At 40.2% G+C, this 19,088-nt stretch overlaps 1 protein-coding gene across 1 annotated transcript; it reads right to left on the bottom strand.

The window, feature by feature from the left end:
- Positions 1 to 1,963: 1,963 nt before the first annotated feature.
- On the bottom strand, positions 1,964 to 18,693 carry LOC102230049 (endothelin receptor type B-like). The gene is made up of 8 exons (XM_005810939.3): positions 18,481 to 18,693; positions 11,182 to 11,621; positions 10,213 to 10,325; positions 9,885 to 10,089; positions 7,862 to 8,011; positions 6,199 to 6,332; positions 5,969 to 6,077; positions 1,964 to 4,495 (listed from the first exon to the last, which is right to left on the bottom strand). The coding sequence occupies exons 2-8, from the start codon at positions 11,590 to 11,592 to the stop codon at positions 4,355 to 4,357; spliced, it is 1,263 nt and encodes a 420-aa protein (XP_005810996.2). The 5' UTR covers positions 11,593 to 11,621; positions 18,481 to 18,693; the 3' UTR covers positions 1,964 to 4,354.
- Between the last annotated feature and the right edge of the window lie 395 nt (positions 18,694 to 19,088).

Genomic DNA, 19,088 nt, shown 5'->3' with positions numbered 1-19,088 from the left:
AGAAAACAGAACCCCAAATTTGTAATTTGATATCATGCAGGAGATTTTTTTTTTTTTTTTTAGATTTAATCTTGGATTGTCTCTTCACACAAGCTTCTTCTTGGAATTTGCTCCGTGGAGTATGATGTCTGCTTGTCATGCAAAATCATTTTATACCCAGGAGATGTAGGACAATTGGACGTTTTTCTCGGATGATTCATGAAAATGGATGGGAACCAAATGTAACTTTCCCTTCAAATGAAAGAAACATGGAGCCCATTACAGACTGTAAATGGCTGACAATAACAAGAGGTCACCGCTCCCGTCACTACAACTATTTTTCTAAGACAATAGAAAATGGGATCCATGTTGAATATTTGGTCCATCATGTTACTCAAACACCAAACCAAATGCGGTATTGTAATTTGTTACGACCGCTTCATAAAATATTTCATAGTGGGTTTTTTTTAGCCAAAAGATTTCATGTGAAGTGATTAAAAATGACACCTTGTCATTTCATCTGACGGTCCACCGCAAAGCAGTAAATGATTAAAAAGTGGAACAAAATAAAAACAAGTGGTGCACATTTGTACAACTGTTGATTTAATGTTTCGCAAAACCACAGGAATAACAGCCAGCAAGCCTTTCTGAGCATCGTCTGTTGTTTGTTCATTCTGGAGAGTGAACAAAACAAAAAGCCCAATCTCTGTCAGATTGGAAAAAGAACTGAAGTGTTTACATTTCGCCTCACACTGTAGAATGTATTTTGGTTTGGACTTTGAGACGGCCACTATGAAACATCAACATGCTTTCATCTTTCATCATAGGTCCGGCTGTAAAGATAGTTATTGAACACGAACCTACTTCCCCATCTTAATGCGTATTCACACCGACAAAGTGAACTTTGGTCTGCTTAAAACCCTAGGGCTCGGTTCGGTTGAAGTGCGGATGTGTGAACGCCGAGCAGACTGGATTGCAGCTCAGTGCATTCTGGGTAAATACAACCTACACCAATGCCAGAGTCTAGCATTAGCGGGGGAAATGGTTCGTGGTCTTTTAGCAAAGACAAGAAATCCTTCAGCCGTTAAAACCTGATGCTACTCCATTTTGTTTACGTTTCGTGAAGAAGGATTTTCCGCTCAGTGTCTTCTTCAGGAGTTTTTTCTTCAGCGGTTCTTAGTCCAGCGCCACCACAGGCCACGTGTTGTACGTGGCTACGTGGCTCCTTGGTTGCATGTCCTCCTCCAACTACCTTCTTTTCATCACCTTTCTGTTGGATTTCTTTCAAAATAAATGCCATTAGTGGCAAAAAAAAAAGTGAAGTTCATGCTGTTAGGACAGGAGACAAAATGTCTCCATCCCTGAAATTATGATGCATAGAATCACATATCTAAGTTTAAGCTATGTTACAGAGAGTAAACACAATAAAAACATGCATTATCTGTGGTGTTGTTCATTAAAGTGGCACATTTCTGATGTATTAAAATTAAATACGATAGGTATACTTAATGGTATTGAATTAGCGATTAGGTAATGCATTCAGCAAGCACTTTTACTTTTAATACTTAAGTATTTTTAAAAGCCAGTACTTTTTTACTTTTACTCAAGTAAAAATGTTAATGTGGTACTTTTACTTTTACTAGAGTACATTTTTGTCTGTGTATTTATACTTTTACTAGAGTACATTTTTTTGAGTACTTTCTCCACCACTGCAGGTATGAAAACATCCTCAAATCTTCAGTCAGTAGGAAAGTACAAAGGAAACTTCTTTGTACCGCTTTCTTCTTCCCACTCGTCTATAGAAGCCAGATTAATGAAGTGAACAACCAATAGTTGTCTTGGAAACTGATTCTCCATCATAGCTCTGTCGATACCGCAGAGCTACCTTTAGTCTCTTGGTTGTTTTTCTGACAAATTCTCAAAGGCCGTCGTCTCCTTTTAGGTTGCTGTTGTGTGAAAGCCACTGTAAATAAGTCAAACAACACACAGTATAAAATACTATTTATTAATGTATACCCTTAACAAAATAGTACTGTGTAAATGTATTTCAATGACCGAAGCCTTTAAAGTATTCACATATATTTTCATGTCCAACCTCACACATCACTCAGTAAAGACGCTGGCAAAGCTACTCTGAGTCTCCTTCACAGGGTTTCATTCACGTGGCTAAAAGCAGATATAAAAAGTTTCATGAATCACATTCTGCGTCAGCTACTGATTTAACTATGATTTAAAAAATAAAAAGACTTTATAAAGGGTAAAGAAAACAAGTCCAACAATGAACATGGGAATATGTCAGCTCTACTTATAAAACAAACCGAGTGTCATTAAATGCATAATTTAATAAGTTTCTTAGAAACAAAGTGATAAAATGTTTTTGAAGAAATTGACAAAAAAAACAAACAAACCCCAACTTGATTAATGTAATGTTTTCAATATATCTTGTTAAAACTGTAAACAATGAAAAATTGAAACCAAATATTTAGAACCCATTAGAAGAGACGAAACATTTTTTAATGTCTGATGATTAAACATTTCCTGTTTGATGTCAGTTTGGATTTCCCAAATTATTTCTGTTTACTAAGTACTAAAATAATTACATTTCTGTTAGCTTTTTTAAAATCTGAAGTTTTCGCCACAAAAACACAAAATGTTACCAACTATTTGTGGTTTCTAGGGCAAATATCTCAGTACAATTTAAAGAACACAAAACTAGCTCACGAGTAACTTTTCAGCAAGATATGGAAGCCTATTTTAAGTCAAATACATATTAATATTGATGAAAAAGTGCTAGTTTTAAGTGAAATAATCTGCCAATGGAACAAGACGTTTTTACTTATAATATGGTAAAAATGTCATGTTCTACTGGCAGATTATGTCACTTTTAACTAGTCATACAGACAAAAAGTCGATGTTTCGAAGTGAAGAAATGTATGTAAACGTCCCAGTTTGAGCAAAGTAAAAAAAAAAAAAAAATCCTTAAAGTTTTGGCATTTATCAGATAGAAATCATTTTGGTTATTCTAACTGACCTAAAACAGGAAATGTTTAATCCGGTTTAATGTGAGGTGGTGAGAAATAATAAAAAAGTTGTCTTACACTGTATAGAAATGACAATAATAAACACTATATCCAAATACCTGGCTTCAACCGTATAAATGAAGGACTCCCCGATTCAAAGATGGATGACAAAGTCAGCAATAATGTCTTTTAAGAAAAAAAAAAAGGCCAAAGTTTTCCCAGAATCCCCCTGCTGCGAGGGCGACAGTGGGAAAATATTTGGTGCTTTTATGACCATAATGCAGTTCAGGAATCTCTTAAAACGTCCAGCCAGCTGTATACACTTTCATTTCTTAAATCTTTTAAATAGCGCAACATAACAAGTTAAGTTCCAGCAACGGGCATGTCTTTGCGTCGGCAGCTTAGTCTGAGTGAGGTGAAAGGCTTGGAGAAGGCGAAGCGGACGCCTCGCTGGGCGGAGGGCTTACACAAGCCTTTCATGTTCCTACACTCACCGAAAAATAGAAGCTGCATTGTCATACGCGACGCATGATGAAGATCATATGGTGTTTTTCTCGTTTTCCTGGACGACTGCAGCCCTTCTTGTGACCGAAAGCGGAGATGAAAAGGATTTCTGCCGAGCCACTCTCCACATGACTGGGAGATTCACAGTAAGGGCCCCCGTTTCTTTTTTTTCTCTTTCTCTTGCCAGGAGATTCCGCAAATTTGAGCGCGGGCCGCGTCTTTCGCCAGATAAGGCGGCGCTCTGGTCTTTGATGTCTCGGCGGTGCCTCGAAGGTGCGGAGACTCTCAAAGGCTCCGGTCCTTTGAGTCTCAAATGACTCTGCGTCACGGTTTCCCCTACGAGGTATTACAGCGTCACCGGTAAGGCTGATTGATCAGCGCTCATTCATACTCCAAGCACTGCAGCTAGACATAGGGTAAAGTCTGTATTCTACATGTAAATAACCCAGTACACACATTTACAAGTGGTTTGACCAAACTCTACTCAACCTGGTCCACTGAGAGGCTTGGTATCCTCAAACACATTCACGTGGCATTGGTTGGTGGCCTGAGTTATAACGGCTTCAACAGGTGACAATCCTGTAGTTTCATTCTCCAGCTTTGGGTTGATCACCGAGTCTTTCAGTCTGCAGAAGAAAAACGAAACAAAAGCCCTTCCACCTGGCTCCTCCTCATCCCACTCCTGACTCCAAAGTGATGGTGTGTGTGTGTGTGTGTGTGTGTGTGTGTGTGTTGGCAGTGACAGCGCTGTTTCTCCAGGTGGGAAAGCAGATGGGGAATATCGGTCCGGTTCGGTTGGAGAGCGGCGAGAGAGAGAGAGAGAGAGAGAGAGAGAGAGTGTTTGTGCGTGTCTATGAAGAGCTTGTGTACTTCTGGCTGGAGCGGGAGCTGGTGCGGTCCAGTCCGTTGCCATGGCAAGATCCCTTCCAGCGTCCTCCGGAGCACCGGTCGTCCAGAGGAGACGTCCTGTAGCACCAGCAGCACAGGCAGGACTACGAGGCAAAAACGAGAGCTGTCGGTAAAAGTATTGTGCTTCATAAAAGTTTTTACAATCTTAACCAGAGTTGGCTATTAATCAGGTTCATTTACTTGAGTAGATTTTTTGGGGAAATAAAAGCACTTTTAGGAGTAGTTTTACTACACTGTCCTTTTTACGAGAGTAACTTTATCGTGACGTGTCGCTGCTGTTGCTTGAGTAAAATTTCTGGCTCGTTGATCCACTGTGAGCAACTTCACTGAATGAGGAACAAGCTCGTTCTGACCATAAGTTCACCAGACGCCGACACACACCTGCAGTTTTTGTCGAACTTTCGTCTGTTTTATATTGAAACAAATGAACTTAGAAAAATCTCTCTTTTCTCTGATTGTTTTGTAATCATGTTAAGGGAATTATTTTCATTTTGATCTTTAAAATATCAACATTTCCAAATAACTTTATATTTCAGTCCATCTGATGATGAAATTTTAAACTATTTGACAACTGATAATTTGATCAGTTACTAAGTGATTGAGTAGAGTCTTTACCAAATACCTTTTTACTCTTATCTGAGTAATTTCTTGGACGGCTACGTTTTACTTTTGCTTGAGTAGATATGTTGAAGTCGTGTTAATTTTTGGCTGCTCCACCAGCCTCTATTCTTAATATTTTGTCACACAACCACAAACTGCAGTGTGCTTTATTAGGTGTATCGTATTGTATCATTTATCGTGATAAATTCCGCTTCACGATAAAGACTTTTGATTTGTTGTTGTCACCATAAATTCCTAATACTGATGATGAGTCAAGGGAGCTGAATACAAATGCACACCCCACTTTTCAGATTTGAATTTGTAAAATCTTAAGTTTTATACAGATGTGGGTAGAGCAACCAAACATTGCACTCAAGAAGGAGTAGCACTACTACAACATATTTTTACTCAAGTGAAAGTCAAAAGTATATGTCCAAGAAATGACTCAAGTAAGAGGGGAAAAAAGTATTATATAATAAAGTTACTCAAGTCTTGAATGATTGATCAAAACATCAATAATTTAAGATTTAAAAAATTACATATTTAGATGGGCTGAAATATAAAGTTATGTGGACATTTTGGTATTTTAAAGTCCAAAATGAAAATCATTTCAAAGAAAATCAGGTACAAAAAAAAAAAGATACAAATTTTCCGTTAGAAAACTTACCAAACTTTAACAGAAACTGCAGGTGTGTGTCTGTGTCAGGTGAATTTTTGGCTTGTTCCTCATTCAGTGCTGTTATTCACAGTGGGTAGAGAATCCAGAAATTTTACTCTTGTTAGAGTAGAAATACTTCGTAAAAAATGTACTCAAATAAAAGGTACAGTAAACATACTCCTGAAAGTACATTTTTTACACACCCAGAGTTGGCTGTAACATGACAAAATGGGAAAACGTTCAAACGCTGTATTTGCTTCCAGTGCCGTTTGTTTAAAGCCAAAGCGATCCTCCTTACCTGGAAACAATTTTTAAACTTCTGGCTGACAAAGTAGAGGGCAATCGGGTTAATGCAGGAGTTTAGAGAGGCCATGTTGATCCCGATGTAATCCATCACCAGAAGGAAGCTGACGGGAGGAGGAAAAGGGCAGAGCTTACTGTACAGACTCCCGGAAGCCCAAGAAACGGAGAACAATGGATTCTCATGAGGCTTTCTTTGGGTGTTGAGGCGGAAATCTGTTTTCCTACCTGAGCAGCTCGCAGCGGTTGGGGTCTTTTTCGTCGTAGATGGTTTTCTTCAGAAGGCGGCTGAGGTGGAGCGGCAGCCAGCAGAAAGCAAAGATCAGCACGAGGCAGAACACCGTCTTCGCCACTTCCCTCCGCTGCACCAAACGCACACAGAGGAACGTAAACACGGGGCTTCGGCGGAGAACGTTTTCACTGCTTGAGAAAGCCCTGGAGGTCTTCATTTTTTTTTTTCATTAATATACTGTAGACTCCTCAAAGGCTAAAGCTGACAGCTAGTCGGAGCAAGTTAGAAATGTCATATCTGTTGATGCAAACGGTATTTTGTAGAAGCGTAAATACGTTCAGATAGGTTTATCTGTGAGCCTTAAATCTTCTTTATACATGCAAACTGAAGACTTTTAGAAAGCTAGTCTCAAATAAAGGAAAGTACACCCTCCGCCAGTATTATTGCATCTCATTATTTAACAAAGACTTATTAAATTATTCACATCTAACCTGAAGAATGCAAAAACACAAACACATTGGCATTATTGCTAAACGCAAAGCCAAAAGTAAAACCAGGGTGTGAAGAGCCAACTGTGTTTGTACTGCTTTACTAGCAAGTATATAAATCAACACTAATTAGCTAAACATCAGGAATTAGTTTGTCCCCACTAAGAGGAATCCACTGTTTTCACTTCTGATACCGATATCTGATGCTAAGTATCGACCGATCCGATCCGATACAGAAAGACATTGCCGCACCGACTTAAAACGCTTCTTTATTTTAAACACGCACCTAAATGTACTGAATTGTAATTTTAATTGTTAACTCTGCATCAGTACAGCACACTTACATACACCAATAGCTTCTTCACAAGCTTGGTGAAACATGTAAATACAACCTTAATCTGCTCAGTAAGTGAATTCAGGAGGATAACAGCCAAATGTAAAATCAATAATAAAGAAACTGACAAAAACAAAAAGTTGACTATTTGGGACAAACATGTAAAAAAAATAAACTGCAACAAACTTTCTTCCAAATGGTTGAGAAAGTTCAGTTAGGAATTTTAAATATAAAGTAAAACAAAAGTATGACGTCGCTCAGGGCACAAAGCATAGAGCTAGATGGAATAGATCTGCCCTTATGGACACTCTCACTAACACCCCATCTAGAATTTTTTAAAGAGTTTCTGGACAACTTTCTATCATCCAGGGGCCACATATGGCCCTCAGGCCGCACTCTGCACACCGCTGCTCTAGAGTCAAATAAAACACTATTAAATGTTGGTCACGTTGTGTCTGAAGCAACGTTGTTTAAAGATGAATGGGCCATAAAACCACAAAAAGATGAAAAAACAAACAAAAAAAAAAACCCCAAACAACTTTAAGTCTTTGTTCCAAAAAGCAGTTCTACAAGCTATAATTCACTTTGTTAAAATGAATTATTTACAAAAGCAAATTAAAGCCAAAGTGTTGTTCTGTTCAGATTTTAACCCCAGGTCATTTTCCAGATTGATAAAAGGCGCCTTTTCTTCTCGCCGCAATTATATCTTGTGTGCGCAAGATATTGTCTGCTCGCTTTTATTCCGCAGGACCCCTCTTCCAAACATCCTGCCTTTTAAGCTCAGCTGACCTCTACTGGCAAGTTCTTTCTGTGTTTTTTCTTTTCTTTCCTACACACCTGTTTCATGTGGTCGTTGAGCGCGATCCGCATGCCTTTCTTGCGACTGAGCATCTCGCAGGACATGAGCGTGTAGAAGATCCCCGTGCAGGCCAGCGGGAGGCAGAAGTAGAAGCCGAACAACCAAAAATCTTTAACTTCCTTGTACAGCTGGCAGAAAGAAAACACACACACACACACACACACACACACGCACGCAATTAGTTTTAGCTAAAAATAAAGCACAAATCATTTCATTCTGGCGTAAAAGTTGTGAATGCAATAATTCTCAAAGAAAAGAGCTAATAAATTATCCTCAGACTCTCGAACCGCATAAAAAGATCAAAAGTAGAGTTTAAATGCTTGACTTTTCTTTGCTCCAATAATTCAAAACTGGATTCAAAAACATGTTTAATTATGATCCTCCTTCTTTGTTCGGAAAATAAACTGCAACACGTTTCCTCTACCACACGAACGCCTGTTCATTATATAATGTTTTTTTTTTTTTTTTTTACTTAAAACTTTTAACTCTGGGTCTTTCCCTCTCACTGAAAGAGATCACATGTTTGACATTTCTTTCCAATTTCCTTCTTCCTATGAATTCACCACGGAGATCACGAGAGGCCGCCACATTAGGGTGATTTGCGCCGCCTTATCAGGATTCTGTGATTGCTTTCTGGCAGAGACAAAAGGGAGGCCCTGATTAAACGGACCGAGCGTCCGGGGCTCTCGTGTAGCTCCGACGCGAAACCGGTTCTGTTGGAGCCGGAAAGCAAACACCAGGTGCACACGCTGAACGCCGTCCAGAACGCTTTCTCCTTACCGCTACGCCGCAGAAATTAAAAATAAAGAAAAAGGAATCTTTTTTTTTTTTTAACTGATTCATGCAAAATTACAATCATCCCAGATGTTCTGCTCCTAACGAGAAAGCAGTGCGCCTGTTAGTATTGAAGTCGCTCGTGTTTTTATGAGTTTTCTTCCTCCCTATCTGAGTTCCTGAGAGATAATCCCCACAGCGCCTGGTACAGTCGATGTCAGAAGCAATTTGTCTTCCTGTTTTACCTCGGCGTTGCACACAAATAACCTTTGCCGGTCGCCTCCTCATGTTATTGCTGGACCGAAAAATGTAATTAACTACGATACGTTTTGCTTAGAGGCTCGCAAAGCGAGGAGGCTGGCTCTGACGATAACCTCTCATTGCATTCCCAACACTCTTCCGATGTTTTTGCGCTCTTATTCACCAGACGCGCGGTTGCCAAAGCCTGAACGCGGAGCCTGCGCAGACGCTAAACCAGCACGATCAGTCTGACTAATTTGATGGGAAGGTGAAGGAGTTGCTTCAGCGGAGGACGAGGTTCATGAACTGCAGTCCGTGCAGCTCTTATTTGTTGCCTCCAAACTCTCCATTTTGTGATTGTTTAAGATCAGGATGTAAAATGTACAACACAAGTGACCAGAAATATGACCTAATCATCTTTTTCCTCTTCTTTATTTACCTTTTTTGAGATTTTCTAAGTGCCTTCCTTCTGCCCAGATTTACCCCTAACCCAAGCTGACTGGATGAATGGCCAAAATTATTGATCATTTTTGTGACAGTTAATCGCAACAATTTCTGTGGAAGAATTTTGACCCCACTGTTCTTTGCAGACTTGTTCATTTTCAGCCTGTTTTAGATTTAAGTCCAGACTTTGACTAAGCCACTCTCAAGCATCTGTGAGAAGACAGAGGTTACCTGAGGTTAACCGGCGGGAACCTCGTATGGATCCATGCAGATGCAGCGCTGGGTTCCTTTGTTTGTTTATCTTTGTTTTAATATAAGAAGGAAGAACTTTAAGGAACTGGCCGAAAATGTGCAAGATCAAGAACAAGAGCACTTGAACCAGGAAATTCACTTTAGTTCCAGACTCTGGAATTAAATCGATTTAAAACCTTAATTGAGTCCCACCACTAGTTGAACTGCAATAAACCGCAATGTTTGGAGTACGTATTGAGGGAAAAACAACTTGTTCATCTGCGTCAAGCAGGATGAACGCGGAGCATATACCTTCATGAAGCTGGTGGCCTGCTCTGGGTGCAGCAGGCAAGTGCGCAGCTTGTTGCCCCTGTACGACATCTCTATCATGTCGAACGCCACCGCCTCGGGGACGGCCAGCACCACGGCGACCATCCAGATCACGGTCACCTCCATGGCCTTCCACAGGGGGATGCCCATGCCCTTCACCCGGCTCCACGATATCACGGCGTGGTAGCTAGAAACCATTCAGACGCGGACACAGTCGCTCAAATGTGTCCACAATGGTGGTCAGTAGGGAGTGTGTGTGTGTGTGTATGGGTGTGTGTATGTGTGTGTGTGTGTGTGTGTGTGCGCTGACCGGTCAATGCTGAGGGCACACAGGCTGAGGACGGTGATTCCCACCGAGGCTTTCTGGATGAACGGGATCAGCTTACAGACGTGCACGCCGAACGGCCAGTCCTCGGCTATTAGCTGCGGCAGAAACAATAAAAACTTGTAATAAGAGAGATTTCAGTATCGCCTGTGCAAACACACACGCAGATCTCTCAGAGGTTCACTTAAGGCTCCCTTTGTCTTTAATTCTTCCAAAATGAATTTAGTCGAGGCCAAAGCCTACAGCTGGGCGGCCGCTCCTCGCTGCGGTCTGCAGGGGGGGGGATAGTTTCAGTTCTGGTCTGGACTGAGCAAGGAATAACAAATAAGACCGCATGTTTAATTATTCTACATGCTTTAATGGGTATTAAATAGCCATCATCTAAAAAAAAAAGATCGAGGTCTTACAATGGCGCTTAATATCTTTGTCTATGAATTCTTTTCGTTATTTCGTGTCGATCCATCACATAAAAACCCCCGGTGGGGGACGAGTGGGAGTTTGAGGCTGTGCCGTGAAAAAAATAAAAATAAATCACAACCCCGTAATTCATATCCCTTAACTTAAAATCCACGTTTTTCTGCCACAGACGTACATTTCAACACAAGCGGCGACTCATAAACCAGTTGATAAAAAGTTAATATGAAAGGCCTGATCGCTGGATGAGGCTAAAGGAAACATTTGATTTTTTTTTGTGGTTTTTTGGAAATCATTTTGCTTCACAATCAAATTAAGCTGGAACCAGAGTCAGGCTTGTATGATAAATATAAATGATTAAGAGCATAAAAGGCCTGGTTTCTTAATTATTACTGATGTAAATTAAACAGCTGGGATGTTTATTGTCACTTAATAACAATTTCCAGAAGGTCTAGGTTTCTTTTCCTGGCCTTAGTCCCAAAAAAGCCACACAGAAGGGAAACTGGAGTCAAAACGCAGACATCAGGCTGAAGCCTATACCTTGTACACGTTGATGGGGATGGCGATGATGATGTACAGCAGGTCTCCGAGGGCCAGGCTGCCAATCAGCACGTTGGGTCCGTTCCTCATGCATTTGTTCCTGTAGATGATCCTGAGCAGCGTCGAGTTGCCGATGATCCCCACCACGAAGATCAGGCAGGAAATGATGGTGTTCACGTACTTGAAGGCGTGTCTGATCTCCGTCGGCTTGACGCACATGGGCGGGAACGGCGTCCGCGGACGGTCCGGCTGCGGCGCCGGGAGCCGGACGGACGCGTTGCCCTCCGAGGGCTCCAGGGGGTCAGGGACGCTCTGGGAGTCGCGAGCCGACCTCGAGGCCCCGGCCTCCGCCGCCATCAGGAGGCACAACAGCAGCACGACGGCCCTCGCTCTCACAAACATGTCGACCATCGGGGGTTCGGTCCGTCCAAACTCAGATCCTGCGAGGAAAAACACAGCGAGCGTCATGCTGAACAAAGAGCAGGGTGTTGTTGCCAAAATCAAAAATCAAATCAAATGTTATTTGTATAGCACATTTCAGCAGCAAGGCATTTCAAAGCGCTTTACATCATAACAAACACAGAAACACAATGCAACATAGAATCAATAATCAAAACAAAGCATTAAGTCAAGTTCCATCAATAAATTTGTAATTGATTACGTTTCAAATACAATCCTAAACAGGTGGGTTTTTAGTCTAGATTTAAAGAAGTCAGTGTTTCAGCTGTTTTACAGTTTTCTGGAAGTTTGTTCCAAATTTGTGGTGCATAGAAGCTGAAAGCTGCTTCTCCTCGTTTGGTTCTGGTTCTGGGGATGCAGAGCAGAACCAGAACCAGAAGACCTGAGAGGTTCTGGAAGGTTGATACAATAAAAGCAGATCTTTAATGTATTGTGGTGCTAAGCCGTTCAGTGATTTATAAACTAACAACAGTATTTTAAAGTCTATTCTTTGAGCTACAGGGAGCCAGTGGAGGGACTTTAAAACTGGTGTTATGTGCTCTATCTTCCTGGTTTTAGTGAGAACGCGAGCAGCAGCATTCTGGATCAGCTGCAGCTGTTTGATTGATTTGTTGGACAGACCTGTGAAGACGCTGTTGCAATAATCAATACGACTGAAGTACGCCAAGTGTGTTTAGGAGAAATGGAGAAGGTTTCGAGGAAATGACCACTCTAATCGTCTTAAATTCTCTCACTTTAGTCAAAGTCTTCCTGAAAAACCTCAAGAGTTCTGCTTTCATCTTCCTCAGCATTACAAGTATCGGCATACACGCAGCATTTCTAAGTCATTTTGAGAAAACACAACATTTTATCAAGTATTTTTTGGTCTAGTTCACTTTGAAATAAGACAAAACTAACTTACAAGTAACTTTTCAGCAGAATATAGGAGCCCGTTTTAAGTCAATAATTCCTTAATATTTATGAGAAAACATTCTAGTTCCACTGGTAGATTATTGCACTTATAACAAGACATTTTCTCATGTTGTAAGTGAAAACATCTGCCAGTGGAACTAGAACTAGAACGCCTTTTAAAAATCAGTATTAAGGAATTGTTGACTTAAAACAGGTCATATATGTTGCTGAAAAGTTTCTTGTAAGCTAGTTGTGTCTTAAGATATTTTCACTAGAAACTAGACAGAAATACGAAATATGTTTTTGCTGCAGGAACTGCAGTTTTCTGTGAAACGTACAAGAGAGCCAAAGCAAGCCGCACATTTCTTTCATAGAAGCTAATGATTTTTGTGACTGACGTCTTGTGAAACCTAGATTTAAACTGTATTTATACGTTTTTATATTTTCTACGGAAAACAGCAGAAATATGAAAATCCATAAATGTTGCTATCCACGTTTCAGGTCAGGGCCCATTTGTTTGAACTGTTGAACTGCTGCGCCACACTTAGAGAAAGTGTGGCGCATGGTTTGACCTTTTAACACCCGCAGCCCAAAAAATCACCATGACAACCAGCACTTTTGGATGTAGAAATCTGACTGTATGACTTTAAGATTTAAACTTAGACATTCAACGTAGACAACAACACAGCTACTTTTCAAAATAAGAGATCTTAACCAGTGATTAGAGAATTTTTTTTATGCTTTCAAAAGAAAACCTAACATTTTTTCAAAATAAGAGACTCACCTATACATATAAATGAAATATCTGCAATTGTAGGTCTCAAAGCACTCATGGACATAAACTGGTGACGTAAAATGAATAACACAGATGATTTTCAGAGTAAAAGTCAAGCCACCAGGGGGCGCTAGCGGAGCCTCAGGAAACTTGAGGGAAGATAAGAAAAGAGAAATTTAAACTAATTCATTTTCACATATTTTTCTAATTTTTAATTTAAAAAAATATCTAATGTTTTCCAATCACTATTATTAAAAATATAAACTAATTTATTGAAATGTCATTTACCATGCTTGTCTTTCTTACTGGCTGCCAAAGTTCTCAAGCTGTTTTGCTCCCAATGCTAGCATAGCTAAAATTGGACGGTATGAGTCAGCATTTTTGCTAAACACATGTAATAATTATCGAAAGTAGAGAATAAAAGTGAGGAAAGCATTCTAAAAGTTTATGTTTCTTTACATGATGTTTCGTAGAAAAGAGCGTCTCCAAGCCAGAAGCTAACGCTGTTCGGCAGAGAGCGTAAGGAAAGCTGGTTCAGAGTTCAATGTGGCTCCACAGAACAACACTGATTTATGGTAAATGTTATTGCAAATTTAACAGCGAAGGCGTAAATCTTCACGAGTCAGTACATGAAGCTGTACCGACTCATGACGTCAGCAATGTTTGCCTGTGGTCAGACCTCTGCAAGCAACCACAAGATTTGACTTTGTGTGAGTTTTTAGAATATTATCACCTGCATTTCATAGTGTATGATGAAGTTTTATTTCTGCTTTCAGAAGCAGCCATTTTATAGACGTACTGTTGTGGTAATAGACTGTAATAGTGATATGAACTCCTTCTCTGCTGGGTTAGCCTCAGAAATTCGCTTGCAGCTAAAATAAAACCACAGAAGCAAGATGTTGCCTACAGCTGTTTTCAAGTGATTCTCTCTGAATTGAAAATGGATGGAAGGAGGAAAACTAAAAAAAAAAACTTTACTGTGCTTTTCTACTGCCTTTTAGAATCATTTGAACCTTTTTTTTTTTTACAGTAAGTCTTATCAGTTACCAGCTTGCTTATCCAGCCACATAATGCGAGGAATATGCAATGATTCTATTTTCGATATCTGAGCTAAGAACCAAAGCTCCGCTGGAAATTTAACCCAACTTTATATCAACTGCTTTGAGTCCCTGCTACGCTCCAAGAACACCCACAATTTGTCCAACACACAGTGCTAAGCCTGTCATGCTCACTGTGTTTTCTCTGTATGCTGCAGCAGCATAAGTTTCAGTAAAAATACCACCATGTACGTCACTGCATTAGTACAACCTGTTGAAACAAAAGTGTGCAAGTTAATTTCATTGCTTTCATTTAATCCAGGAAAGCTACAATTATTCCCACCGCAGCTGGAAAGCACAACACATTGACCACCACTCAGCTGTTTGTAGCCTCAAACCCGAACACTGGAAGCTCATAGCTCGTCATTTGGAGTTTTATCTCATTATGTAAACTTTAAACAGCAAGAGTGATACGATGGGCAATTTTAGTGGGTTGCGTCCTTGGTGTGCCCTGATTACAGGCCAATATTTACTAGAATAGAATAGAATTCAACTTTATTGTCATTGCACTGTCACAAGTACAAGCAACGAGATGTAGTTTGCATCTATCCAGAAGTGCTCTACGATATATAAATATTTATTTACGGATGTACAAGACTATGTATGTATGGACTATAAGGGGTTATAGCAAGAGATATAGATATAGTTGCGATATAGAGACTATGCATTTTCCCAGAGATTTCTGATTGAGTCAGACATCCTGCCATGCACCTGTAGTAGTTTGATGCTAGCTAGCTGTCTATTTAAATAGCTAGATGGATAGCTACCCAGCTATTATAGCTAGCTAGATGAATAGCTACATGGATAGCTAACTAGCTATCATAGCTAGATAGATAGCAATGAAGTTCGCAGCTAGCTATCGTAGCTAGCTGTATAGATACTTTATGACTCATGGTCCGCATAAAAAAAAAAAAATCAAGATTAACAACCAAACAGACATACATATGTGCAATCGTCTAAATATAAAAAAAATAAAATAAAAAGGTGCAGAAAATCTATTATAATATCTCTTAAAACCAATAAAAATATTTGAAATAGAGAAATGTTATGCTAGCTCGTCATTTGACAGTCGTCAGCGACGCTTCGCATGAGGAGGGGAGCCACAAGGGGTCATTTCGAAGGAAGCTGGGTGTTCAAAGAATGCTGTGTCCAAGAGTATGTTGACGGAAAGTTGAGTGGAAGGAAAACATGCTGTGGAAAAACTTGCGCCAGCAAAAGCGAGGAAGTAGTAAAGTGTTATTTACAAAGCACCTTCAAAATATAAAATCACAACGAGCTTCACACGATCCAACGCTGAATAAAGCAGAGCAGATTAAGGAGAAGTTGATTTAAACTGGCTTCTAAAGGCGACCACAGAGTCCCTGGATCTCAAGTACAAAAGGAGGAGAGCTCCAGGTGAAACTGAACAGAATGACATAACCAGGTGTCTGTTTGTGAAAAACTCTCCAAGTCAGTGAAATAATCTTAAATTGTAAAATAAAGCAGAACCCTGTGTAGTCGCATCGACATGGGAGGCACTCCTGAAAACCTTTAGGGTTTTGTCAGAAGCCTCAAAGCAGCGTTTTAAACGACTTGCAGCCGTTCCAGAGAGGCTTTGCTAAGGTTTGCGTTTGATGCTCCGCGGTGATCCGAGCGCGGTGAAACAAAAGCATGAATAACTGTTTCCAGTTCAGGGCGTGAGAAAACGTGGCTCACTTTTCTCAGTTGACAAAAACAGGGAAGCTGAAGGTTCCTAACAGAGGACTGAGCCGAAGATCCAAATGGGAAGCAAAACCTACTTGAGTTATGCTAATGGAAAGTTGAGTGAAAGGAAACAAAAAACTACTGACAATGACATAATTATACTTCACCAAGTTCTAGTATTGTCAAGAGGAAGATTCTTCAGAATAAATCTGAAAACCTGAAATTTTCAACAACTGTAAGTAGACGTGAGCGACACGAACTTAAAGTTTCATCAAAACACTTTGCGGCAGTGTCATGATAACAATAAAAGTGACAGTAAGAACTATTCCTTATAACTTTTCTAGGCAGCAAGCACAAACACTTGCTCTTGAAAAACACAAGCATCAGTAATACGCTTCCTCCAGTCCTTCCAGTCACATAAACTGCACACAGTAACCACATCTAACCATATTAAAAAAATGTTTTGCCAACTATTGACTCTCTCATCATCTAACAAAAACTAGTAAAGCTAACAATCCAGAAAACACTGACAGTTTATTTTTAAAACATAATTGGAACAACGATAAATCAAAATTCTTGTCACGATAAGAAGTTTATCACGATAAACGACAATCCTGTGAGCAATAGTCATCAAAATTAATTTTGAACAAATACTTGGAAAAGCAACTCACACACACTCTGCTTAATAAGTCTACGCATCATGCAGCCTTACATTTGTAATTCAGTTGGTGTAATAGATGAACGTCTCAACAAAGTTCCAGCTCTGACCGAGATGCTAAAAGCGCCCCGGACATCCACTCGCAAGCAGGATGAACAAAACGGCGAACACAAAGTCACCCAAAGCGCCTCGTTTTCACAGAACAAAATAAAGGAAGAATAAATGAAGCTCATTGTGTCTGTGTGTGTCCGCTGTTCGTAACAGAGATCCTTTATGGGTTTTTTTTTTTTTTTTTTTGCACAGATTTTGGCTCTGAGCCTCTGCAGAATCATGCGTGTCCATAAAAACCGCCAACGGGCATCTGAGGCCCAACAGGCTGCGGGATTGTGACGGCGGTAGAGAGCGGAGCGTCGGGGGACGAACACGTTCACACAAAGAGAGCCTCTCTGTGCGAGTGCACGGCTCTTTATACGATGGCAGAGGTCGCTGCTAAAAACGCTCGTCCTCCTCCATACGGTCCAGTGCAAAATAACAAACGGCCCAACAAAACAAAACAAGGACGACTGTTGTTCATCGCAGCATTCGGCTGCTCCATCCAAACAGAGACGGGAAGGCATGGGTATCACAAGAAACCAGTTTAGATTTTTTTTTGGCCACAGTCTGTGTAAATATTCCACCCTGTGAATGATGCTTTTGTGTTGGGCAACATGGCGGCTCATTAGAGTATATTAGAGCAGGGTTTTCTGATTTAATTAGGAAGCTTGGTCCTTTTATTCTATTACAAACCATCTCTGACCTTTAGCTCTGATGGCTTCTTTCTTTTTTTTTTCCTTTTTAAGAATTAAGGAAGGAAAAAAGTTGGGTGAAAGAGCTGATGGGGGGGGGGGGGGGGTGGAGATTTTTGTTGGTGGTCAGAACATGTGTGACCTGATTGAGGTCAGGATAGAGGAGGGAGAGGCGAGTGTTGAAAGTGTTTATTTATTTTAAAGAAACCTGCAGAGGGAGAAGAAGAAGAAGAAGAAGAGGCCAAAATTGAGAAAACTTTCCTGCTGCAGAGTTTAGAAGAGCAAACAGGTGGAGAAGGCAGGAGTGGAAAAACAGAAGTGAAAAGAAAAGGCTAAGAGCTGCGCTTCTTCAGTCAGCAAATAACTGGGGGCACCGTTACAAATCACATTTAAAATTTACATAAATGATCTTTTTGCACGAATTAAAATTTGTGCAAAAAAAATTTATAACAGAAGTTGGTTTCCAAATATAAAGATTTCTAAGCTTTTAAGTGTTTTTTGGTTGTTTTTTTTTTGAAACAATAAAACATGACTTTGGTCACAAAACTCATTAATCTGTCACACTTAACGACGTTGTGGCTACAGCGACTCTGCAGAAGTCCGCAAAACAAATTAAGCTTTTATCGAATAATAATGTAGGCCTATGTGAAATATGTTACAGCAGATGCAGCAGACTGTATTAAAATGTAAAATAAAATATCTGTCCCGTTTAAATAAAGCTTTTGGGATATTTATTTTCGCTGTGTTTATGCAGTTGTGATCGACACTAAAATAAGAATAAAGTAAAATAAAATAGAATGCCACCTACATATGACTAATCGGTTTCATGCAAAGGGGTGACTGCTAAAAGGTTGAAATCAGTAAACAAATCCCACATATTCATGCATTCAATCAGAAATGCAACGATGAGCCACATTCCCAGCAGTTGGAGAGGAAACCAGACACACTTACGGATTTCCAGAGTCACGGCGAATGTTGGGGGCGTCAAACTGTTCGCATCAATATTCCGCGCAGAGTCGATCCGATCACATCGATCGATTTTGGGATTAATTAACGAACATTTGTAATAGCGCCGTCCCTGAGTTAAAGATCCCAGCTCGTCCTCCTCCTCCAGCAGCAGCAGCAGCAGCAGCAGCAGGAACGGACGGTCCTCCTCTCCCTGCAGCCTCTGAGCTCCGCGGCTGCATCGCTGCTTTTATAGCTGCAGGCCGGGAGGCTGCAGGAAGAACCAATCACAGGCCCGGACACGGCCATCCTTCCCTCTGCGAGAATCAGTCTGAGCGCAGAATTAGTTTCAACTTTCTAACTTTTACAGATGTCATCAAAAAGTAACAAAAACAAACAAAACAAAAAAAAAATCCACCATATCCACTTTGAGGTTCTAAAAACCGACAGAAACTTTTATTATCGTCTTTCTGTAACGCGGCCGAACTTTTCATGTTCCCCTCGGTGACGAAACATTTAATGAGTTTATATTCGGGATTCTGTACATTAAGTTAATTTGCGGAAGATAATTAAGCTTAAAAATCTACTACAATTACCCAATTAAACTGTAATAA

This window comes from Xiphophorus maculatus, chromosome 23 (assembly GCF_002775205.1).
Source record: "Xiphophorus maculatus strain JP 163 A chromosome 23, X_maculatus-5.0-male, whole genome shotgun sequence".
NCBI classification, from domain to species: Eukaryota; Metazoa; Chordata; class Actinopteri; order Cyprinodontiformes; family Poeciliidae; genus Xiphophorus; species Xiphophorus maculatus.
This window is presented reverse-complemented; position numbering and strand designations above follow the sequence as displayed.